We start from the raw sequence: 26,078 nt of genomic DNA, 5'->3' as shown, positions 1-26,078 counted from the left end.
TCATTCCACCTACTTTTGATCTTTTAAAACACTTTTGCCATATTCTTTTATTTCATTCCAATAAATCCTTTATTTCTAAATTGCACAAGCCAAGAGTTTACGGTCATCCACTCTCTTGTAGGGCTTTTGCTATATTTTGGGTTATTTTGCCAGCTCCCCCTGTTTGGAGCCTGCTAGGCCAAAGCCCACTGGTCATGGGTTGTGAGTCAGCTTGACTGGGTGAGCCAGCCTCTTCTGGGACAGCTTTGTGATTAGATTTTGGAGGCCTCACCCCCATTTCACCATGTTTGTGACTCCAGCCAACAACAGATAACATCACTAAACGTATCATAAGAATTGTCCATTGTTGCGCAGTATTCTAACTGATGCCACTTTATGTCTGTAAAGGCTTTTCTTGCTTCCACCGGACTGCCGGGTTCACTGGATGTAATACATTTGCCTGTCTGCCGTTTAAGAAAGGGATGCAAACAAATACACCCTGCAGATTAGGGAAATTGATAAGGGATATTGGTTTAGTTAAACCACAACTTTTGCTTTCTTTTGACTAAGATTTAGATTTTTGAACAGATGCCAGCTTTGTTTTTTGTATTTTTTTCTGTCTCCTTCTAGTTTAGGCCCTTTTGTTCGTATTAAGGCTGCTCTTTTAGCTCATCTCTTTTGGTCAGTTCTATTTTTTGTTCCAGTGTATTCTCTCCATCATTACCATCATTTGTGGCTAATGTCACATTTTTGAAAACAAATGAAAAAAGCTGCCCTGAATCAACACTCACATTTAGTGTTTTTCATTAGAAAACATTTTGAGAATATCCCTCAGCATTGACTGAGCAGGTCTAAATGGAAACAACAAAGGGGTGCAGTGATGGCCCGGTCAGTCATTGCCATTGATGTGGGGACTGCCGACCAGCCAATTTGTCTGGACTTTATATTTGAAAAGCACAGACAGGGGTGGCGTTACGTTGGCAGTCTTAACTTTAGTGACATTCTAATTGGCCTCTCTCAGGATGGTGCCACTCAGCTCCCTATTATGTCACACGCTGGGTTTTACTCACCACAGTAGCTTGTGAAGTACACAGACATTAAATAGTTAATGGCACTTTCCTTCATTAAATTGTCCATCCACTCCTTTATTCACTCTTTAACCCTCTTTGACCCATTTAGTGTATTGGGGACCCTAAAGAGTGTGCATTTTAGAAGTAATTACATTTAGGCAGTACATATGGAAAGAATGTGTGTATCTTCTACAAGGTTTATAAACGTTTGAAGTTCTTAACCCATTTCCCACTGTTGCTTGGCTAATAATTCAAAACTTTACTGTTATTTTCAAGTGGGAGAAGTTGATTGGGTTTGGTCAAGATGTGACTGGTGATCCCAGGTCACAATGGAATTTGACTACCTGGTGACGCTGAGCAGAATGCAGCTTCAGATATGACAGACAGGGTGGCTTGTCGGAGGTTCCCCAAGTCCATCATTATAAAGGGTGAGTTGACATGGTGGGGCGATGGTGATGCAGGCCTAGTAAACACTTAATTTGGTGTCATTCCCAGCCACTGTATTTAAATTTCTTTAATCAGTGACACCCCCACCACTGTTTCCCATGCCATATTGCCTTGAGAGTTCTGTTTTGCCATGTCAGGTTGCCAGCACAAAAACTGGAAAACCACACCGCAGTATATTACGATACTCTCTCCACCCCTGTTGAAGCACTGAGATGCTACATAGCAGCATATGTTCCATACATGGACTGTCTCTGAGTTGCTCCCTCACTTGTCATAGAAATCTGAGCAAATATGCAGGCATAGAAAGAGCTGCATTGCTTCTATAGATTACTCTTGCAAAGCCAAAATGTTAGAAATGACTCTGAAGATGATATTGTCACGTTTTCAGCTGGGGATCCACCCCTGGCTGGGGTACAAATGTCTCGTTAACATCTGTCTTGTTCTTTTGCTATGTTCCATACTGCTTGAGGGTGAGGGCCACCTGCCCATCACTGCAGTAGACTGTGCTGAGCCCTATAAGGACCCAGGAAAAAACAACAGTCCCTTGCAGTTCATTGTGAATGAACTCATGGTGTGCTGAGTTTCTGCTGTTATTTTCTGTGCTTTTCTGATTTTATGGATTTCTGATGCCTTTTGCTGTGTTTTTTGATGTCCCCTGTTGGATTTCATATTTCATATTGGGACTGTGCTCACTCTCCCCGTGTCTGCGTGGGTTTCCTCCCACAGTCCAAAGACATGCAGGTTAGGTGCATTGGTGATTCTAAATTGCCCCAAGTGTGTGCTTGGTGTGTGGGTGGGTGTGTGCCCTGAGGTGGGCTGGCGCCCTGCCCAGGGTTTGTTTCCTCCCTTGCGCCCTGTGCTGGCTGGGATTGGCTCCAGCGGACCTCCGTGACCCTGTAGTTAGGATATAGCGGGTTGGATAATGAATGGATGGACTGTGTTCACTTTTGGGATTGCATATTTTCAAAGTCATTGCCTTCTGTGCTTTTTGCCTTGGGCTCCTCTGAGCTTATTTTTATTCCTCCATTTTATTTATAAAGATTCTTCATTGCCCTTTTATGTGACTAGCCGGTGTTGGTGGTTTCCCACTCTAGTGGGCATTTTGAGTATTTTTTGGAGTCTTTTGTGCTTAGGTGGTGTGGGGCTATCATAAAAATAACAGGAGAGGTCCGAGTAAAAGTTAAGTGAACTTGTAAAGATTCAAACCCAGATGACCTGCTCAGAAAGCCAGCATGCACACCATTACTGTGGAAGAATAATTTTAGGGTAACATAGCATTCATCTTTAAGAAATAGCATAAAGGCTTCATAAATGTTGGAAATGAGATAAAGGTCAAGTGAACAACAAAATGTGCACTGAAATAGGAAAAACCCTGAGATGGCCAAGTAAATAAAGAATGTACCAGAAGAAAGGTTGATGTAATATACAAAGTGTAGTGAAGGATGACTAAGAGAGGACTAAGAAGTCAGCAGATGTGCTGTAAGCGAGAATGGACAGTTGTTATATGCACAGAAATTTCAAGGGTGGTGACTCCTCTCAAAAGGTAGAAGAAGAACCAGAATATCACATAAATAAACCAATGAACCAACCAGAGTAAAATGTATGTATTTATTGACATGGATGTAAATCCAGTAGTTTATAAAATGAACCTCTATTCTTTGTTTCTCTGACCATTCTCACCAGGCTGTAACAGACTGGTTTTGATGAACGCTCCCTCCAAGGCATTTTGCCAAGGCATAATTAGAAGATACAATGAGCAGCTTTAATACTGAGTTGTCCTGTTAGAGGATGTTTCATTCTTTAATAAGATGTTAAATGTCGACCACATTACATTGCCACCACAGCCTGCATGGTGCTGGTTTTCTGTCCATAGATCACACTGCTGTACGCTCATTTTGTTTCCAAGTTACCTGCACTGCAACAGCACCAAGATGCCATCTCACCTGCAAGTTGGACAAACCCAGAATTATCCTGCAATTTCCATAAATATCTACAAAGGTATTGGCTTGATGCTGGAACACTTCAGCCTTATTGGTGTTGAAGAGGACTTGCTTCATGATTGATTATCCATTGACATGGAGGTATAAACACTTCCCTTACTGTCCCTCGTTGGCTCCCTTCTGCCAACTCATGTGTGACTCAAATGTGCTCCAATGATCCCAGATCATGGCTTACCTGAAGTGAAGCAGTAGTCTTCCTCATTTGTACAATTTATGATACTCTGACAGCTTCCATTGGTCCCTGAACAGCACCAAAGCCCATTCTGGGAAGAAGACGTGTTCACTGCCATTGAAAAGAAAGATGAAGAGACAAGCTGGTGAGACTAGGAGGATTTCTTATTATTTTGTTATGTCAGGTTTATCAGTATCAAACATGTAAATAGGGGAATAAAGAGACAAGAAGCAATTTGAGTTAAACTGTCAAAAGTGTGCATTCTGGGAAGAGAAGAAAACTCAGAAACCAACAACATGCAGCAAGGGAAAAAGAGAACATGAGTGATGGAACAGCACTCAAAGATGAGAGCTCCTAGTTACGGTATAAGACCACGAGCTTCTTTCATTTTCACTTTGATTTGTCTGAGAAAGCTCTCAAAGAAATCAAATAGTTTCATACATGCAGTGCTGGGTTAATAGCATGAGAGGCGTGAAGTGAAATATTCAGACATCAGACATGGAGCTCTTGTGATATCTCACCTCTCTCAGTGTTACACATATCAGAAGTACAGCAGTTTGAAACCTCGATGAAACTTCCATTCCCAAAATTAAAGGATGAAGTTGTATTGCAGTTCATCGGATTGGCACAGAACCGGCCAAAACTGGTGCTAGTTTGCTGACCTAAAGGAAAACACAAGAAAATGATCTGTGGCAAAAATGACATCACCAAGTATCACCAGGGCTGGCGTACACCTGTCATCATCGGCACTAACATGCGCCATCATCCTGCTACACGTGCCATGGATTCAGAAAGTCTTCAGACCCTGCAACTTTCTCATACTTGTATAATTATGTTTCAGCCATGTGCTAAAATCTTTTAAATTCATTTCTCCCGTCCTCAAGCAACACTCAACACCAGAATAACCAGGATTTTAAAACCTTTAGCAACATAATGAAGTATCACATTGACACACGTATTCAGATTTTTTACTACAGATTTAGTTGAAACCCTTTTGGCAACCATTCTAGCATTGGGTCTTCTTGGGTCTGACTCAACACCTGTATTTGGGATTTTCTGCCATTCGTCTCTGCAAATTACCTCAGGTTCTGTCAAATTGGATGGGCATCTTCAGATATTTTTGGGTTTCTCCAGAGATGAATGATTATGTTCAAGTTCTGACTGACTGGGCCGCTCAAGGATTTTTCCAGAGTCGTTCCAGAGCCACTGCTGTGTTATCTTTCCTTTGTGTTTAGGGTCACTGTCTTGTTGGAAGGTAAAACCTTGGCTCTGTCCAAAGTCCAGGTCACTCTGGAACACTTTTCAATAAGGATATCTCCATGCTTTGCTCTGTTCACCTTTCCCTCAACCCTGTCAAGTCTTCCAGTCACTGACAATAAATAACAACTCCACAGCATGATGCTGTTCCCACCTTGCTACACTGTTGGAATTGCATTGTGCAGCTGAGGAGCAGTTCCTGGGTTCTTCCAGATAGGATTCTAATCTTGGCATCACTAGACCAGAAAATCTTGTTTTATTACAGTCTGAGAGTCCTTTAGGTGCATTTCTGCAAACTCCAAGCAGGCATCAATGTGTCTTTTACTGAGGAGACACAGCTGTCTGGCCACTCTGTCTTAAAGCTCAGATTGGTGGTTTTTTACAGTAATGGTGGTCCTTCTGAAAGTCTCTCCCATCTCCACACAGGTTCTCTGGAACACAGCTCGACTGACCACTGGTTCTTGGTCCCCTTTCTTACCATGGCCTTGAACATCCCTGGTGGCCAGCTCTAGGGAGATTTGTGGTTGTTCCAAACTTCTGAAGGCAGCTATGCTCTTGGGAACCTTCAGTGCTGCAGAAGTTTCTGTTGCCTTTCCCATATCCTTGCCTTGACCCAATCCTGTTTTTAAGCTCTGCAGGCAATTCCTTGGACCTCATAGCTCAGTTTTTGCTCAACTGTGGGACCTTCCATAGAAAGTTGTGTGCCTTTACTAATCAGTCCTAAAAATGGAAACGGACCACAGATGGACTTCAACAAAGATACAGAAACATCTCAGGAACGATCTGTAGAATCCAGAGCCAGATTTCAAGTGTCACAGCAAAGGGTCTGAATACTTGTGTCAGTGTGATAATTCCATTTTTTATTTTGAATACATTTACAAAAATTCCCAACATTCTGTTTTTACTTTGTCATTCCAAGGTCCTGAGTCCAGAGAAGAGCGACTAGGCTGATTCCAGGACTAGAGTGCATGAATTATGAGGAAAGAATAAAAGAGCCGAGTCTTTACAGTTTAAGCATAAAAATATTAAGAGGAGACCTGACTGAAGTGTTTAAAATTATGAATGGAATTAGTCCAGTGGGTCGAGACGGTGATTTTAAAATGAGTTCATCAAGAACACGGGGACACAGCTGGAAACTTGTGATGGGGAAATTATTTTGCATTCTGCTTTGTGCTTTGTGGAAATAATTTTATAATACGGACAAACAATCATCCTCGTACGACTGTCAATATACACCAAATTTGTCTCCCCATCACTAAGTGTGGTGGGTCAGCTACCATGGTGTCCTTCAAGTGTACCACAGTGATGTTCTCGTTAAAACACAAACAGAATTTGGCTAAAATCCCCCCAATCCAAATTCACAGATTTAAGAGGATTTAGCTACACCAGCAGACAGACAACAGAACAAGCACACAATAAGGGTCTGGCGAAGCACCAGAATGCACTTCTTCTACTTACCAAAGGCTTGTGACACCATGACAGATGTGCACACCGCATCACTGATGGTACATGTCATCGAGATGTTGTCACACATGTCCCAGGAATCCATAGAGTAACAACTCAGACACGTCAACCTGGTGACTAAGACACATTGAAGGCAACGCTTTTAACAAAGTTTAGCTTCAAACTTATTGTCAGAGTATAACAAAATTCTGACTTGCATGGGTCCTCCGAATGGTGGCAGGAATACAAAAACAAAAAGCATACAATGAATGCAACATACTGTATATATGAAGAGAGTATATGGTACTTATTATTAAATTATTATTATAACAAGAGCAGAGGGCAGCATTTGTTTTAGGAGTAGCCTGGTAGTTTGTGGATAGAATCTGTCTGTGAGCTGAAAATGACCTTAACTGTATTTCAAGGGCTTACTGATTTCACCTTCTGTTATTCCACACTGGAAGTCAATTCTGAATTTTCAAAGTGGAAACTGTCACTTCTCCATGTCAGCACCAGCGTCACTCCATCAGACTGAACCAGTCCTGATTATTAAGGCCATTTCTACTGAATTCTCAAAGTATGAGTTGAAAGAACACAAAGCTAAGCGCACAACCTCATGGTCACAATGTGATGTGATTATCGGCTTTATGTATGTGACGTTATGAAGGCCATGTCTGTTGGACGTGTTCATGTTGTGATGTGTATCTTTTCTTATTTTCTCCTTTCTTGTTCCAGTCAGCACAAACAGGCACAGTTGTCAGGAGGGCCTGATGATGAAGATAGAGGAGGACCACACAGCCACAGAAAGACAAACAGTCACATCGACTTAAAGTCAGTTTCTTTATGAATTGTAATAAGGTTTGTTTAAACTGCTCAATTGTGTCTTTCTCAACCTCAAGGTAAATTTATTAAATACAACTGAAAATGTGGATGTTGGCGAATCCAAACTCTGTGTCACTGTCTGGTACCCCAATGTAATCAAGTGCCAGAAGAGAAACCCACAGAGAAACAGGGAAAATGAGGCCAGCCTCAGGATTCCAATCCGCAGCTCACGAGTGCTGAGGCTGCAGTCTTGATGGTTGTCCCACCCCAGTGTCTCTACATTACGTTTTAAATCTAAGATGAACATGAATGAAATGCATAGGGCACATTACATATTATGGTATCCAGAATTCTCACTGAAACGCCTGTAGGTGCAGCATAAGCAGCGCCCCACTTCACCTCCATTCACCCATCTGGATGTGTATGTGAGGTGTATTCATGTGTATTCAAAGAGTTCAGAGGGGTCAAAATGTGTGCCAGAAGGACTGAGGGGCATTGATGCACTGACCAAATCGAATTCACTAATCATACTGATACCTTGTCGTTTGTACTATGAGAAGAAAACGCATGCAAACACAGTGAGGACACGCAAAGCTGACACAGGAGGTCCCATTTCTAGGGCCTGAACTTGGGTCCAGTGCTGTTTGCTCATTTACCATGCTGCCCTAAATATCACAGAATGGCTTGAAAACCCCAAAAGTATTCTCCATGTCCCTTACCGGGTTTGTTGCACAGGTCCCCTTGACAACAAGTGATATTAGAAGCGACGGGAAGGCCAAGGATGAGAAAAGATTCCACCAGATTGTCACAGACTCCTTGTGAGGCACACCCCAGGTACGTATTCAGACCAGAAGCTGTAAAGGAGATGACAAGATTGTCTTTTATATCAAAATCAGCCAATCAAAATTTTGTTGATTTGTTCAATGTAGACAGGATAGCAATCAACCCAGCCACAGAGGATGCACAAACCAATGTGTTTCTTCGTGTCGGTCCCAAGCCCGGATAAATGGGGAGAATTACGTCAGGAAGGGCATCCGGTGTAAAATTTTGCCAAATCAATAAGCGGACAACAATACAAATTTCCGTACCGGATCGGTTGAGCCCCAGGTTAACAACCGCCACCAGTACTGTCAGCCAATAGGGTGCTGGGAGAAATTGGGCTACTGTTGGCCGAAGATGAGGGGGGAGACGTGTCCGGAGGCAGGAGGAGAGGAGGAAGGTAAAGAGAGTGGAACTGAGGGTAGGAACTTTGAATGTTGGCAGTATGACTGGTAAGGGGAGAGAGTTAGCAGATATGATGGAGAGAAGGAAGGATGATATATTGTGAGTGCAAGAGACTAAATGGAAGGGGAGTAAGGCCAGGTAGATCGGATTTGGATTCAAATTGTTCTATCATGATGTGGATGGGAGGAGAAATAGAGTAGGAGTTATTCTGAAGGAACAGTACGTCAAGAGTGTTTTGGAGGTGAAAAGAGTGTCAGACAAAGTGATGATTATGAAGCTGGAAATTGCAGGTGTGATGATGAATGTTGTTAGTGCATATGCACCACAAGTTGGGTGTGCAATGGCTGAGAAAGAAGTGAGGAGGATTCCTGAGGAGTGGAGAAGAAGTGTACTGGTGCCGATATTTAAGAATAAGGGGGATGTGCAGGATTGTAGTAACTACAGGGGGATAAAATTGATGAGCCACAGCAAGTTATGGGAAAGAGTAGTGGAAGCTCAGTTAAGAAGTGAGGTGATGATTAGTGAGCAGCAGGATGGTTTCATGCCAAGAAAGAGCACCACAGATGTGATGTTTGCTCTGAGGATGTTGATAGAGAGGTTTCGAGAAGGCCAGAAGGAGTTGCATTGTGTCTTTGTGGACCTGGAGAAAGCATATGAGAGGGTGCCTGAGAGAAGCTGTGGTATTGTATGAGGAAGTTGGGAGTGGCAGAGAAGTACGTAAGAGTGGTACAGGATATGTACGAGGGAAGTGTGACTGTGGTGAGGTCTGTGGTAGGAGTGACGGAAGTGGGATTACATCAGGGATCGGCTCTGAGCCCTTTCTTATTTGCAATGGTGATGGACAGGTTGGCTGATGAGATTAGACAGGAGTCCCCGTGGACTGTGATGTTTGCTGATGACATTGTGATCTGTAGTGATAGTGGGAGCAGGTTGAGGAGACCCTGGAGAGGTGGAGATATGAGAGGAGAGGAATGAAGGTCAGTAGGAACAAGACAGAATACATATGTGTGAATGAGAGGGAGGTCAGTGGAATGGTGAGGATGAGGGGAGTAAAGTTGGTGAAGGTGGATGAGTTTAAATACTTGGGATCAACAGTACAGAGTAACGAGGATTGTGGAAGAGAGGTGCAAAATAGTGTGCAGGCAGGGTGGAATGGGTGGAGAAGTGCGTCAGGAGTGATTTGTGACAGATGGGTATCAGCAAGAGTGAAACGGAAGGTCTACAGGATGGTAGTGAGACCAGCTATGTTATACGGGTTGGAGACAGTGGCACTGACCAGAAAGCAGGAGACAGAGCTGGAGGTGGCAGAGTTAAAGATGCTAAGATTTGCATTGGGTGTGATGAGAATGAACAGGATTAGAAATGAGGACATCAGAGGGTCAGCTCAGGTGGGACGGTTGGGAGTCAAGGTCAGAGAGGTGAGATTGCGCTGGTTTGGACATGTGCAGAGGAGAGATGCTGGGTATATTGGGAGAAGGATGCTAAGGATAGAGCTGCCAGGGAAGAGGAAAAGAGGAAGGACTAAGAGAAGGTTTATGGATGTGGTGAGAAAGGACATGCAGGTGATGGGTGTAACAGAACAAGATGCAGAGGACAGAAAGAGATGGAAGAAGGTGATCTGTTGTGGCAACCCCTAATGGAAGCAGCCGAAAGAAGAAGAAGAAAGAAGACAGGGTAGCAATCAGACAAAATGGTCTGACTGCTCAGCTGTGCTTCAAGATTGTTGAAGAGTAATTCATCAACCAAAGCTCATGGACTCCTGGTGGTGACCAAACATCTCACTCCCCGTGACAGGGTGAGGATTGTGACACTCTTTGAGACCTCAGGGTCAAAGGCACTGCGCCTAGTGATCAAAAGAAGCCTGTGAAGGTCCCCTGGGTGCCTCCCACAGGAGATGTGTCACAGATGTGCCACTGGGAGGTTATCTGGGGACAAATCCAGGATGCCACGGAGGGATCAAAGCTCTCAACTGACTGAGGTATGTGTAACGAGCTGGAGGTTCTGATGCGAGAGGAAGATGGAAGTTCTGAACAAGTGGGTTTGTTGTAACCGCATTACTCACCAGAAGAAACACAAGACAGGATACTTCCGACTGAAAACCACAGCCAACCTTAAGTGATAGTTCTGTATAAAGAACCATGTTGTAACTAATTAAGGCAGTGGAACACCTGAAGAAATGTAATTTTCAAACTAATTTTCAGGGAATTCTGAGAACTTCATAACATACAAGAATACTTTATGCAGATTCAGCACTAAAGCTTTCATTTTGTAATGAAACTTATGGAATTTTGTAGTTTTACAAACTGATAAATGTAAATAAGAAATTCCTGATCTAATAACACAACGAGAATTAGTCTGAATTTTCAGGAAAGCAAAGCAGGAGAATAACTAATGAATTGACATTTATTTAATAGTTTATAGGGTCCTCATTGTCCTTAGTTCAGAGTCCAGTGAAGTCCTTACTTGTATGGGCTAATCAACACGGTGTCCTCATCAGTGAGTAGATCAACCTGACCTGAAACATCTCAAAACACTGAAAAGTCTGTGCTGAAAAAATGAATAAATTAACAGTTCATTAAAAGGAGACAACATGGAATTACATCACTGCATGAATTAAAACTTTTATGCTTTGAATCCTTTAAACAGCAGGACTCTTCACAGAGACCAAGGCCATGAAGCAGGCCAGGCAAAATGTTTCTTAGTTTCCTTTTCCAATACACGTTGACCTGCCATCTCTCTGGTTTAGTTCGTAAGTTCATGAGGTCCTTCTTGTCACATGCACAGGGTACAGTGCCATTTTTACTTGTATGTACTACTCCAAATGTAACATGTCTCCACTCTCTGAGAACTTGATTAGTGAGTAGAACTACATGACCATCTACCACTGGCAGACGTACTTGAGATTGTTGTTATGTGAGCTGCTTTCATTCTGCTCATCTCTTCATTTTTCATTTTGCCAGTCAAAACTATTTTAATTTGTTCTGAGAAGTACGTGTTGTCCGTTCTCATCTGACTTCATGTTATCCCCTCGCCATGTGCACCCATGACAGTCCAACTTTATCAGATCTGCTTGACTTTGGGACACAGGACAAGCAGGAGAGCCAAACATGACAACCTCACACAGACAGATGTCCATGGCTGTGAAGCCGCAGCAAGAAATGTTCTGCCACTCCTCTCAGAGGTGGGAGGAAACTGAAGAAAGCTGGCAGGGACACAGAGAAACCACACAAATGCTACACGGTCCTCAAACTGAACTCAAGTTACAGATGTGATCAAATGGCAGCTCTTGCCACCAAGCCACCTCCTTGTTTTATTCAAGTCATGTCATTCTTGAACCCACTTAATCTGGGTCACTGCGGGTCCAGAGTTAAACTGGCCACAGAGCAGAGATTAGACCTGGACAGCAGTGCATTGGAGGGGGTGTGCAGAAAAGTAAGCAATTAAAAATTATAAATGTTCAAGAGGAATAAAAACAGGAGCAGTCACAGCTACAAACCTGAGGAGAAGCAGAAGTCCTGAAGGCCCACGCAGTCCACCGTTTGCTCACACGCTCCATTTGTTCCTGCACAGCACACCAGGCCATTGGCATCACTGGACACATTGACTGGCACCAGAAAGAGAAGACAACAGATTGAAGAGATGTTTGTACAGGTGGTCCCTGTTAATCACACTACCTGGGTGGTCAGCTATTCGTTACAAATACAAAACACGCCAGTCTGGGAGAAGAGAAGAACCTAAAGAAAGTCATTACATTGCCATCTTTTGCTGTTTTGGGAGGAGATGACACATTTTGAACTGGCTGACCAGGTGCCATAACTGTGCATACTTCATTTTTTGGTGCAATTGTGTCATTTATTTCTTAAAAAGCTGCATGCATAAGTGTGCTGTGACTCTTACCCCTGTTGTTGTTGCAAAGGTCGGTGGCACAACACTCTGAGATCCACATCATCGTCCCGCTGCCGTAGTTAAGGGAAGCACTCAGGTTACAGCTCTCAAAACCAGCACAAGTCTTGGTCCAGGAGTAGCCATCTAAAAATGAAGGACAGGGACGTGAAGACAAACGCATGACTCACAGCCAGGCTGGCCCGATTTTCTCATACTTTGGGTTTAAGGTTCTCTCAGATATGTGAGGAGACATCTGGGCTACAATTATGGCTTGTCACCATTTTAAGTGACTCAAGTTACACAGAATGCAAAGGGAATGGGAAGAAATTCAACTGTTTATCCTTAACCTTAAACAAATAAGAAAACTACAGGTGGAATACCAACTTGGAGCCTCCTCCAGCTCCTGATGTGGGTTTCACGAGGAGGCCTGAACATTCTCAGTGTGGGTTTTGGAGTTCATTTATGACAAAGCTACTTGACTCTCCAGCTTGCCACCACCGCTCGTGTTAAGAAGTGTTTCCTGGACTCCATCGTGAATGCCCTGTTCGTTAGTCTCCACTCAGTGTCCTCAAGAACATTGTGCCTTATATAATTCACAGGATTCTTTTGTAAATTTCTTGATGCCTTTGAGAGTTCAGATGAGCGGCATCAGGCCCCCATGTGGTAGCCTTTAGTCAGATGTAAAGACTTTTCATTTCATTAGCCTGTCAGTCCAGGGTGCTTTGGGGGGCTTTCCTCTCCTCTACACAGATATACCACCTGCACTTCAGAACGGGTCATCCACCTGAAGCTAAGCAAGTTCAGGCCTGGCCAGTACTTGGATGGGAGACCATCTAGGAAAAGCTTGGTTTGCTGCTGAGAGAGGTGTGGGGGACACCAGCAGGGGGCGCTTACACTGTGGTCTGTGTGTGAATCCCAATACCCCAGTGCAGCAACAGAGACACAGTGCTCTCCTTTGGATGAGACGTAAAACCGAGGTCCTGACTCTCTGTGGTCATTAAAGATCCCTGGGCCTTCTTTCATAAAGAGTAGGGTCTATCCGAATATCCTGGCTAAACTGCCCACCCTGGCCTCATTCATTCTGGCCCCCTAATCATCCCCTGTCTCTAATTGTCTCTCTATCTCTCCCTCTCTCTCATCCCTTCAGTACCTAACAGCTAATGTGTGGAGAGCCTACTGGCGTAATAATGGTTTCCGTTGCATCATCCCTTGGGCACAGCATCACTTTTTACAATTACATTCTTACATTTCATTTACATTTTTGATTATCCTCTTATCTTTGTTTTTTTACTTCAGAATTTATTTTTTACTTACTTGACTGAATCGACTGTACAGAGGTGAGACAAGCAGAATTTGCACAAAACTGCAAAGAATTGCACGTTTCCCAGAAAGTGAATGATGGACAGTTGTAGCATGCCAACAGTGATGCTAAAATGAAAATATAAAAGAATGAGATACATTTGTATTTTACTTTTGTTATCTTATTCATCTAAGAAGGCAACTGTAGATCCATCCATTCACATGGCCACCCGACAACACGCGACTTAAGGACTGAGGTGACAATGTGGAGGAAAGTCATGAGGACAGGCAGCACAGGGGCCGAGACGAGGTCAGCTGGACTTGTTCCACCTTCACTTTTACTCTCTTCAGAAATAATATTTATCAATTTTTTCAATGAATCATGTATTGAAGTGTCAGTGCTGGTCACGTATGTACAGGTTTGGGTTTAAGTAAAACTCAGAGTGCTGACAAACTGCTTTTCTGACTAGCCAGTAAAATACAGAAAATCAGCAGCGATATTTGAGTAACAAATCAGAGCATCTGGCAGGAGCAAAACGTCATCAAGCAGAGGGGACACTGGCACTTCATGGAGAGCAATGTTAAAGTCTGGCACAGAACCTCCATTATGTTCCTCTTTTAAAATGTCTGCCTGTACCTCCGTTATGAATCACCATTGACAGTAAAATGTTTGTTAAAATGAATGTGAATATGCACTGCTTGTTTTAATGGAGAAACGTGCCTGATACTTCCACATATCCTATGGGCTGCTGTTGGTAGTGAAGTGATCGTCACTTTTTAAATATTATGGAATCGCATTGCGTTCACCAAAGAAAAACATTCTGGAGGGACATTTTCTCATAATTAGGAGATAAGGATCTTAACAATATGACTTTGTATCTCATAATGATCTCATAATATAATATAATATAATATAATATAATATAATATAATATAATATAATATAATATAATATAATATAATATAATATAAATGACAGATCTCATAATGTTGAGCCTAGGCCTAATCTCAAAATACGAGTTCTTATCTTCATCTTTTCTTGAAATAATGAGATACTAAGTCATAATTAATGAGATCCTTACCTCATAATTGCAAGATCTTACCTTGTAATGATAAGACACTTAAGTAATATTTTCGTGATCCTTATCTCTTAGTTATGAGATACTAGGTTGTAACTACGAGAAAACGTCCCCCTGAATTTTTATATTTATTTATAAAATTGCACTTAAAATTGTTTTAGATAAATTAATTGTTTAATTGTTTAAACAAGAACAACACCCCTACCTCCCCCTACAGGACCACCTCTGTTATAACCCTCCACTGTTTTGCTCTTCAGTGTGATGAATGGCCTACTAGCACACACTCACAGTACAATACACAGTAAGCGTCACGCGGTGTAAACAAGTTACAGGAAATAAAAAGTGTCATATCGGAGTGAGTGCCAGGAGTGCCAGGTGTGCCCCGTAGTTCTGAGCCCCAGCCTGATGTGCCCTTACCACACTGCTCAAGTGTGCTTACTGGGTCGATTGCAGAGGAATCCTTGGCAGCAGGTCATCTGTGAAAATTCCAAACCATACTTGATCAGAGCTCCAAGTTGAGCATTGCAGATACTTTCAGAAGCACAGCCCATCATCCATCCATTATCTATAAAAGACAGCAGTAACAACATCAACATGGACACCTGGGTCATAGCACACTGTAGTCTGATGCCTCGCAATGAAAGCACATCTGACATGTTCTACATATTGGTGACTGACACAGATGACAACAGAGGACCTCCTAGGTTTGCTTTTAAAGACCTGGCCGCAGCAGGACAATCAGACATCACAGGTGCCTGTGCATTGGGCAACATAATGAGCCCTTAGTCATTCTGACATTCATCAGGGCACAGGCCCACCATTGCAGTCCACCTGCACAGCGCTCAAACTTGTGGTCTGTCAGCAAATGAAATCCAATCAGACACTCCAGTGGCCACTAACTTGTGACATTTTAAGACAAAGAGACACACGTCTTGAAAGAAAAGTCATAAGGATTTTTTAATTTAAGATACTTTGCTAACACCCAAGGGGGTCGGAGCACAGGGTCAAACCATTGTACAGCCTTGTTCAAGGGCCCAACAGAGTAGGATCCCTCCTGGCAGTAACGAGATCTGAACCAGCAGCTTTCCAGGTACCAGCACAGATCCTTAGCCACAGAGCCGCCACTCCGTCTTTTGTGAGTAGAGCTGAGCTCAGAACCCTCTGATTGTGTCTTTTGACTGCTAGGGGACAGAGCAGCACAGACACAGTTCCACGTGCAAATAAATGATTTTATTTTCACAAATTTCACACACTCCACAACACCAGCAGTAAGACTCCTCCATTCTCCTCTCCTGACTCTCACTCCTTGGGTGAAGTGGAGCAGCTTCCTTTATACCCAACCCAGGAGTATGCCTGGCGTTACCACATTGCATCAAGGAAGCACTTCCAGGTCAGGTGGAACTTCCCCATGGCAGGAGTGCTTCAGAAACTCACCCTAACAGCATCCGAGGACCCCAAAAGGACTGCCCTCCAAAATTACAACTCCCATGCAGCCCTGCAGGTGTCCGAGCAGGAGGCATGTCAGAGGGATGTCGCCACCCAGTGTACTGGGGAAACAGTTTCCCTCCATTATGACAGCTTCCTGACCAGGACTGGTACCACTAAGCAACCTGGTTGTGGTGTCTGTCCACCCACATCCATCCATTAAAAGGCCTCCAGGCCAGCTAAGGAGCCACCCATCCCAGCTAGAATGCTAACCAGCTAACCCATGTTGTCTATTGCAGTTTGCTGCAGGGACACAAGAATCGCCCCATTCTAACATTGTGTTCTGTTTTTGTCCGAGCTGGAATGAATTCAATGATAGCAAATCTGACTGTGTACCTGACAGACTTAAGTATTCAGAAGACGCTACAGTTGTGAAAGTTACGAATGCCAAAAGCGTGTCATATGCAGAAGAAACATTCCAACAGTGTCATCGGCTCTTTGGAAGCAGTTGGCGTCATTAGCTGCTCCTACCCACCCAGTCCACACATGAAGTCTCAACGGACGTTGTCACTTACTCGCCATGAAGCAGTGGTCCTGAATCCCTTCACAGTTGACAACACTGTCACAAGCACCAGAGGTTCCTGCACAGCATGTCAGGTTGTTGAAATTATCAGGAACAGCAACTGTAACGAAAAAAGAACAATCAAATGTAGAGATGAACCAAATAGAATGGCTTAAATGCCCCACCATTGTCAAACGGCTTAAATTAGCATTGTCCTAATTGACTGGGCCTGTTACCAGAGCACTGAGCTCAAATGTCCAAAGTAAATAAAAGATAAAACTATCACCTGCACCACAAAATGCTGCTTTAGCAAACCTGAAGTTAACACCACAAGACAGACTCACAATTAGTGACTTCCATTGCGCATGGACACAATAAGTCACCGCTACGTGTAAATGACCCCTTAGCAACATGAAGGCCCTGCAGGCGGTGGCCACGAGTCCACCTGTTGTCCCACTTCCTATACGCGTCCTGTGAGTAACTCAAAAGATGGAGAGGCCTACCTGTTCCTCCATTGCACAGATCAGAGCTGCAGCATTCGGTTATCCAGGTTTTGCTCTCAGATCCAAAGTTTATTGACAGACTGACATTACAGTCGTTCTCGGTCGAACAGCTTTGCACAAAATCGCTGTAAGTGTACGCACCTGGGAAAGGAATAAAGAAACAAAGGAATACAAAATGGTGGATTTACTCAACCAGTCTCTAAACCAGTCTTTGGGCTGAACTGTTCTTAACTTCCCGACTCTGTCTCGTGTTTATATTACAATTTATTTTTGTATAACCCAAAATCACACAAGAAGTGCCGCAATGGGCTTTAACTGGCCCTGCCTCTAGACAGCCCCCCAGCCTTGACTCTCTAAGAAGACAAGGAAAAACTCCCAAAAAACCCAGTAGGGAAAAAATGGAAGAAACCTGGGAAAGGCAGTTCAAAGAGAGACCCCTTTCCAGGTAGGTTGGGCGTGCAGTGGGTGTCAAAAGAAGGGGGTCAATACAATACAATACAGTACAGTACACAGAACAAATCCTCAATACAGTGTAAAAATAAAAATTTTAGAAGTACAGAGTAGAATTTAACCGTAGATGATATCACATAATATGATTTGGATTTGCCATCAAGCTGCCGCCCCCATTTGGCCATTCCACGGCTGAGACAGCGCTAATCCGATGAAATTATGAAGGAATAATCAAAATGAACAAAATGCACGTTATGAATGTCATGTTTATGCTGTTTCTTTAATACAGCAGGTGCATGCTGGGTCAAGTCAATGTGACTTTAGCCATCTTGTGAGCACCAAAGTGGCTTTTCAAGTTTCCAACAAATTCACAGGAAACTTGTTGAAGGTCGTAAATATTATCACTGATTCTTCAACTATTTCTGACTTGAGAACACAATTATTTCAATTAGGATTATGGTTTATGGAAGTTAGCATTTTTTCATTAATTTTGTGGAAATTCCAGCTTTCTAAATGATTGTTTTAAATTCTTGTCCTTTTCTTTGGTTTTTCAGTCTTGCACTTTTGAAATTACTGTTTTTATATTTTGAATTTCATATTTTGAAATGCTTTTTTATTATTCAAATGTAATTACTAGAGTTTCTGGTACTCCCTGACAGCACCAACAGAGCAGTTAAAGATATTCACGGAAAAAGAGATAAGTGTAAGAACACCAGACAGAAGCAAAAATTTTAGTTTTGATTCCTTGACGTTTATGAGTCACGCAGCTCCTAGTATCGTCCTGCTCGTTCACGTTCTCATGCTACCATCTGCTAATTGCAGTGTGACTCCAGGGCCGGATTAATACCCTCACGGGCCCCTGGGTGTTCTGGCAAAATGTGATTGAGGCCTTTAAATGTATTGCTCCTTTTCTATTAATTTGAAGAAAATATATACATTCCATAGAAAATATTACAGGTATGGGAAAGAAGTTAAACAAAGTTAAAACAAAAACGAGCACACATTGGTGGTCGTCACACAAGCTCTGAATGGCCGTTTGGTTTTAGAAATGAGGTGATTTAAACAATGGGCATTGCTAGCAGACCCTCCTCTGCCCTCACTCACTAGTGAAGAACCTGAGGCCTCATGTGTAAACGGTGCGCACGCACAAAAATGTTGAGTACGCCTGTTTCCACGCTCACATCGCGATGTATAAAAACTAAACTTGGCATAAAGCCACACACATTTTCACGCCAGCTAAACCCTTGGCGTACATAAGTTCTCTGCTCGGTTTTGCAAACTGGTGGCACCCTGTGTCAAAACAGTGCTGCTGTTCCTGTGTGATTTCCCTTTCTTTTTTAGATCTACATTCCTGATGCAGCTTTATCATATACATTGAAATTAACCGCATATTGTTTATTAGTTTAATGCATCTGATTGTAATTAACCTGTAACAATATAATGGTCCATGGAATGACCAAACTATTCCAAATACCATAGCTGCTTTAGCGTTGTTACTCTCAAGTATTTATCCCACTGTATCTGAGTGTGGAATCACAGATCTACAGCAGTTGATCGGAGAGAGAATTATCGGGATACAGCATCAAGCACACGCTGCCTCAGCCATGCTGTCTATTGAACTGCTCTCATATGACAAACTCTTCAGTGCCTTTCCTGTACGGACCTCGCGGTTCACAAACAGTTTCATCCCAAGAGCTCTAAACGCAGTCAATCAATCCATCAAGTGCTCCTTGTAGAACTGTTTGTACTTATAAGTACAATCACCTCACTGTAAACTTGCGATACAGTTATAATATTGCACAACCTGAGCCACTTTATAAAGCGCGTATTTACATATGATGACACTATCATTTTTAAGATGAAATGCAGCAAAATATGTTTACTACATTATATAGATAAAACGTTAACATCATTTAAATAATCTATATTCTTAATAATTAAACATGTGAGGACAGTGAGGAAGTTTTGAAGAATCTGCGTTCTAAGCTTACAGATGGCTTAACGTCTATTACAGAGCTGATTGTGTGGCGGTTGGGTACTTGGAGAAAGAAAAGGAAGGACAGGAATTGGAGGTTACTACGTTTGAAAGAGACAGTACTGCTGCAATAAATTATTTCATCGAAGGTCACGCACGGCGCAGCAAGCATCTTGCGTAAGGCAGGAACAATCTCTGGATGTGGTGCCAGCTCATCACTACCACTGCACCACCGTGTTCCCATGTTTAGTAACATGCTTTAATTGATATGATATGAATACTGAAAATATATCAAGTATACATCTCAGTGTTTAATTTATTCAGAGAGCTGCAATATCACAAATGTAATGGAGTGTGTCCTGTCGGAAGAAGAGAAAGCCCGGAAGCACATAGTGATTCACACACTATGAAGATCAAATATAAAACAAAGCATTTAACGTGCTACTTTAGTTACAGTATGATGGGATTTGAGAAACTAGTAAATTAAACGATTTTAAGATGAAGTTTATGATGTTCTACTTTAATGACAAAATAAACTATGTGATTAAAGTGGAAATTTCGAGATTAAAGTTGACATTTTAAGCTTTTTTCCCACCATGTCCCTACTTTTTCTTTGAACCCTAATAAGCTTTCATATGACACTCAGATGGTGGACTACGACTCGTTTTTTCACAGCGACTCTGATATATGACAATTTCTTTTTTACTTCGGGCATTTTGTGACTTTCTGAACTTAAACTTTTCAGTTTCTTCTATTTTCCCCCATGCTTTTGCCATTGCCTTTGCACAGAACGCTGAGCTAAAGGGCTATGTATATTGATTTGCATATTCAAAAAGGTGTAATTCTGGGAGGAGTTGGGGAGTGGTGGCAGGCGCGTGGACGTGCGTTACTTTCCATGCTGACCGGGATTTATGGAGAGGAAGAATGTGGAAGTTGGTGTATGCAAAGTTTTATGTATCTGCATTTTTTTGTGCGTACACACATTTCCGCTTTTGTCCGTACACCATGTTTTAGTGTGAATTCTATGCACAGCCTTATGCATGAGGCCCCTGGTCTTCATTTCAAAAGCCCAACCCCATGTGAACACACAGCACTTTTGTGCAATGCCTGAATTTTCCAAAAGTGTTTAATTAGCAGCATTTTAGCAAACACTGCAAGTGTTTTGGACATTGTGAGGAAAAGACTGGATAAGTGACATGTGGATTATGCAAAACTTGATATTTTTTCATGGGTATTCTAATTTTATTTCCTGTTGTTCGACATTGGCTACCAGGAAGGGTTGCCAGATGTCCAGAATCACAAATCGGGACAGCCATCATTTTGAGCAATGAAAAAAAAAGAATGAAGACAAAAAAAATAGATCATTTTAATTAAATTATAATTATAGATATACAAACATGTATAATCTAAATTTACAAAGGAGGAGCACAAAACGCATGACGACACAAGCACACAACGTACATGAACACATACGATTCAAACACTCAGATTCAGCTGACAGTTACAAACTTTACTCATAAGAGGTGGTACACCAAGCTGTGTACAAAAATTTAACAATCCTCTTTAATCAGATATTCAATATAAAAATTGAATTAAGATTTTTTTTCTACATACAATTTTCAGAGGAAATTCCAGGGCTGGGATTTGGAAGTGTTCCTATAAAGTATGTTAAAATGAATCCTACGATATACAGTATGTGCATACAAGCATACAGCGAGTTCCTCTCACCTGTGCTGACTGCATACAGAGACGTGAGACATGTAGTCTGCTCAGAACCGCATTGGCTTATTTGGCTGCCACAAGCTTCCCAGGAAGTAGACACGTTACAGGTATTGCAGATCAGACTGGAGCCTAAAACATAAAAAAAGGAAAAAATTACAAAAACATTTGTGACAAAACTACCACATACTGTCTTCATGGGTTGGCTACCCAACTTCAAAACCCACAAGTGGTAGCCAGGAATGACCTGTGCATTCAAATCGGCACCGTCACCACTCGTCTACTTTGAATTCTGACTCCCTGGTTCTCTCGTCTCCCTGCACTTTCCTTGGCTTCTTTTCCTCACTATGTGTCTTTCAGGAGTGTCAGACTTCATATAAGCTTACTGAAGTGCATAATGATTAGGATCTTGTTTCTGATCTTTTTATTAGTTCTTTGTGACCCCTAAAAAATTTTTAGACTTTTTAGAGGTCAAGGAATCTCATGGCAACATCTAATTTTATGCTTGATACATTTTTTATAATAATGAAGGTAAGTACCACTCAGATGTCATGCCATTTTGTTTTTCTTATGGTTGTCATTCTTCTGAGGTGTAATTCTGGATGGTTGCTTTGTCATGGCCATGTCAGCTGGAGGAGTGCAATGGGTAACATATCTGGGTCAAGAGTGTAATAAAGTGTGTGTCATTGTTATAACTGAGATTTAAAAATGGGTGTGAGACCTCCAAAAACAAAAAAAGCCACAAGCGTAATGACTTCCCAAAGCATAAAGTCTCAAACAATGATTTAAAATGACCACTAGAGGGGGAAACCATCAACCCCAGCCAGCCACACAAATAGGGCAACAAAGAATCTTTATAATTAAAGACTGAGTTTCAAGAAAGTTCTGTTAAGCAGTGAAAGGCAGAAAAGGCAAAGGCTGTCCAAGGCAAATGAGTCCCAATCAAAACTTCAGCAAGTAAAGTCAAAAACAGGGCATGAGGTCAAAAATCCAGGACTTCACAAAATAATCAAAAAGCAAAATACACAAGAGAACCAGAAGTACATCCGGAATGAACCACAGGAGACTGTTGATTGTCCTCAGCCTTTATAGGGCAGAAAGCAGTCGTTTGACAGTCCAACCTCTTGGCCGACCACCCACAAAACACGAGGAACACAAGAGAATCCACGTGATATAAAGAGACTAAATAATCGGTTAACATAGATATGAACAAAACAAACAAAAAACAACATTCATACCCCAGCCGGGGGGAACAATGCCATAAACACTACAAGGGAAAGCAAGCTAAGATGTTTACTGGCCAGCCCAGAAAAAGTTCACCGCAACCTAACTACAGTGATCCCTCGCTATATCGCGCTTCGTCTCTCGCGGCTTCACTCCATCGCGAATTTTAAATGTAAGCATATGTGAATATATATCGCGGATTTTTCACTGCTTCGCGGATATCTGCGGTCTATAGTACGTGTGCTTCCTCAGTTGATTTGCCCATTTGAATTCAAACAAGGGACGCATTTGAATTCAAACAAGGGACGCTATTGGCGGATGACTGAGAAGCTACCCAATCAGAGCACGCAGTTAAGTTCCTGTGTGCTGCTGATTGGCTCAGCAATGGAGTGCTGCATTAACCAGGAAGTCTCATCTCACTCATTCAGCATTAATGCACGTTACTGCTAATGCTTCAGGATTGCAGAAAAGGTAAAAGTTTTGGATATGTTGAAGGAAGGAAACAGCTTCACCGCTGCAGGACACAATTACAGCATCAATGAGTCCACGATTCTTTTTATTTAAAAAGGAGGAAAAGTATATAAGAACTACGGCCGCAGTGTCCTTTAACCAGGGCGCAAAACGAGTTGCAAGTGGACGTGATAAGGCAGTAGTCTGGATGGAATCTGCTTTAGGGATTTGGATTGAAGAGTGATGGAAGAAGAACAACGGCGGTGCTAAACAGTCGCCTGAAGAGGCTCCTTTAGAAGAGCTGTAACACTATCCTTTGTTGTGCAGTAAAATTAAACTCATTGTTATCGGACAAGTCGTCGTGTCATTGTTGGTGAGTAACCATAATTAATTATTTACGTACAGTACTTATTACATGTACATAGTTTAGTGTCGCTGTACACACATTTTACTGTATACAATTTTTCTTGCATTGTACGTATTTATTGCTGGTGGCCTGTCTGTTGTAATGGCTGTAATGTATGTGATATCGGAGACGCTCGATATCTTTAAAATAATATTTAGGTTTTACTGTATGTAAACTGTGTTTACATACATAATTTCAACGAATCTTACCTAATATCTAAGAGAATACAAAGGGTTTATGCTGTATAATTGTGCGTGAAATGTTTATAATAGTGTGGGAGAGTTTATAAGGGCTTAAAATATATAAAAATAACCATATAAACATATGGTTTCTACTTCGCGGATTTTCTTATTTCGCGGGTGGCTCTGGAACGCAACCCCCGCGATGGAGGAGGGATTACTGTAGTCCCCAACTGCTAGCTGAGGCTTTGGCCTAAACTAGGCCCAAAATTGGGGATATTGGCTTTTAAAATTTAGATTCTTTAGAGTCTCGAAATACCAAAAATGCCTCACAAGAGAAGAAACCATAAAAACTACGACTTCCATTTTCATATAAAGGCTTTCTAATTCTAGTTGTATAGAGATAATTCAAACATGGAACCTTTATAAATGATTTGCTTTTTGCTCAAAAGAATAAAATATCACAAATTTTTTAAAAGTGAGCAAAAAGAATTTTCCCAAAAGGCAATTGTAATAAACAAATTCCCAAAACACAACCAAATCAAATAAACCAATAGCCACAGCAAAAAAACAGTCACGAGGCAGAAGATCAAATTCAAAGAAAACATAAAACTTTCAAAGGCTCCGCTAAACTCAGTGCTCCACTGCCAGTCTTCTGGGCTTAAATAGCTAGTGGGGGACATCGGGAGTGGTCATGTCAGGGTGTCCCTGCCCCTTGGGGTGCCACCCACAGAACACAGGGGATAGAAGGCAACTAAGTAACAGAAATAACGGTCAAAATAAAAACTCAAATACAACAATAGCAACGGGAAAATGAAAAATAGATCGAAACAAGGAAACGAATCAAACATGGAAGTATTGTGCACATTCTGGTTGTCAACCCAAACCTTAAAACTCGAAACCCTTTGCTGCGCTCAATAATTTCTGGTTAATGAGTTGTGACTATGATTTAAGGTCACTTTTTTTTGGTTTCATGTGTGTTTATTGGTTTTTGAATCCCTGCCTGCAATTTTTGTCCCATGTTGGTTACGAGCTACCGCTTATGGCTGTGGATAGAGCTCAGCTCCTGTTTTCTATTCTAACTAAATTCTGCTGCTCTTCCTACAGTGGGCACATTGTGGATGACTGCTGAGACGCAAAACTATCTACTAAACACTGGGGGTCCTCAGGTTCTGTCCTGGAGGGTCAAAGTGGCTGCAGCTTTTTATTCCACCCGAATTTCTTCATTAGAAGCCAATTACTGCTGATGAAGCCATTCTGATGTTGTCAACAAGACCAGCATCATCAAATACTGTCATGTGAAGCAAGAAAACAACGAGAACTGATTTAAGGACATTTATATTAGGTAGAGTGCACAGAGGGGGCTGGCCAGGCTTTTTGGCCTTGGAATCCTTGCAGATTTTGTTTTTTTTTCTCCATCCTAATTGGAGTTTTTTCTTTTTGGTTTCTGTCATCCCGGCCATCTGTCTTTCCCTTTTTTATTTTTGGTTACTCATTCTTTAATATTATTGCCTAATCTTAATTGTTTCTTTTCATGTAACTTTTCCTTTGTCGTATTGTAAAGCACTTTGAGATTCATTGTTTGTATGGAAATGTACTTTATAAATAAATGTTGTTGCTGTTCATGTTTAATATTCAAAAACTTCCTTCTTAAGACTCCCAAGACATTGTCAGTTTGAATCATTTCTTGTTTTTCTTAACTAGCTGACCAATCACAATGAGATGCAAGTGGCGACTCCTCATTTCTACGCCTGGGTGTTCATCATTAAGTCTAAATGAAACATTTGGAAACAAATGGACTGAGAATAACAGCCAAGGACTGAGAACTACCAGATGTTCCAGGCCACAAAACATTTGGATGAAAAATTCACAAATAAAAATGACCTGATGTGGTAGAATGAAAACCCTAGCAAGCTGTCAAATAAAAGGAGTTCATTCATCAGCAATAATTAGTCTCTAATAATGTAGTTATGTAGGGAAAAAAATCAGCAGCCACTTCAGCCCCCAGATCTACGAGGTCACTGAATGCGTTGCAACCTGATTTCACAAGCAGGCTCTCCTCTCCAGAAGGTGCTCAGCACTCTCTTTGTAGCCATGTCATCTGCTTCACATAATGCAGGTACAAGTTTGATGTTTAGTAAAATTAAATGAGAAGATGACAATCACAAAGTAAACTATCTCCAGAAAACCAGGCCAAGCCAGCAGAAAGTTCACTTGTGCGGTGAAGATCCACTAACGATGGAGAACATCAAACAGAGATAGTAAACTGGAGCTGAGAGAAGACACTCACTGGGTTTATTACACAGGTCCCCTTGACAGCAGTTGAACTGAGGTCCGAGTGGGACTTGTAAGGTGGTCAAAGCACCCACTGGGTTGAGGCAGACACTTTCAGAACAGCACCCTCTGAAAACGCTTCCACCAGCACCTAGGAGAAGAATTATGAGAAGTCACAGCGCACAGAGACTAACGTTAGCAGTGACTGCATATCACAAAAGAAAGATAAAAGCA

At 41.9% G+C, this 26,078-nt stretch overlaps 1 protein-coding gene across 1 annotated transcript in view; it reads right to left on the bottom strand.

Moving 5' to 3' along the window:
- The window catches only part of LOC114669451 (uncharacterized), a 79,456-nt gene that overhangs the window by 28,195 nt on the left and 25,183 nt on the right, over nt 1–26,078 (bottom strand). The window contains exons 19-30 of the mRNA XM_051924010.1: nt 25,861–25,995; nt 21,321–21,443; nt 17,168–17,308; nt 16,678–16,785; nt 15,117–15,242; nt 13,614–13,727; nt 12,312–12,443; nt 11,911–12,018; nt 7,910–8,044; nt 6,384–6,506; nt 4,190–4,330; nt 3,672–3,779 (exon numbers count right to left, since the gene is read on the bottom strand). Coding sequence (XP_051779970.1) covers nt 3,672–3,779; nt 4,190–4,330; nt 6,384–6,506; nt 7,910–8,044; nt 11,911–12,018; nt 12,312–12,443; nt 13,614–13,727; nt 15,117–15,242; nt 16,678–16,785; nt 17,168–17,308; nt 21,321–21,443; nt 25,861–25,995 — 1,494 coding nt within the window. The remainder of the gene's footprint in view (nt 1–3,671; nt 3,780–4,189; nt 4,331–6,383; nt 6,507–7,909; nt 8,045–11,910; nt 12,019–12,311; nt 12,444–13,613; nt 13,728–15,116; nt 15,243–16,677; nt 16,786–17,167; nt 17,309–21,320; nt 21,444–25,860; nt 25,996–26,078) is intronic.

The sequence above is a fragment of the Erpetoichthys calabaricus genome, chromosome 2, assembly GCF_900747795.2.
Source record: "Erpetoichthys calabaricus chromosome 2, fErpCal1.3, whole genome shotgun sequence".
Taxonomy (NCBI): Eukaryota; Metazoa; Chordata; class Cladistia; order Polypteriformes; family Polypteridae; genus Erpetoichthys; species Erpetoichthys calabaricus.
This window is presented reverse-complemented; position numbering and strand designations above follow the sequence as displayed.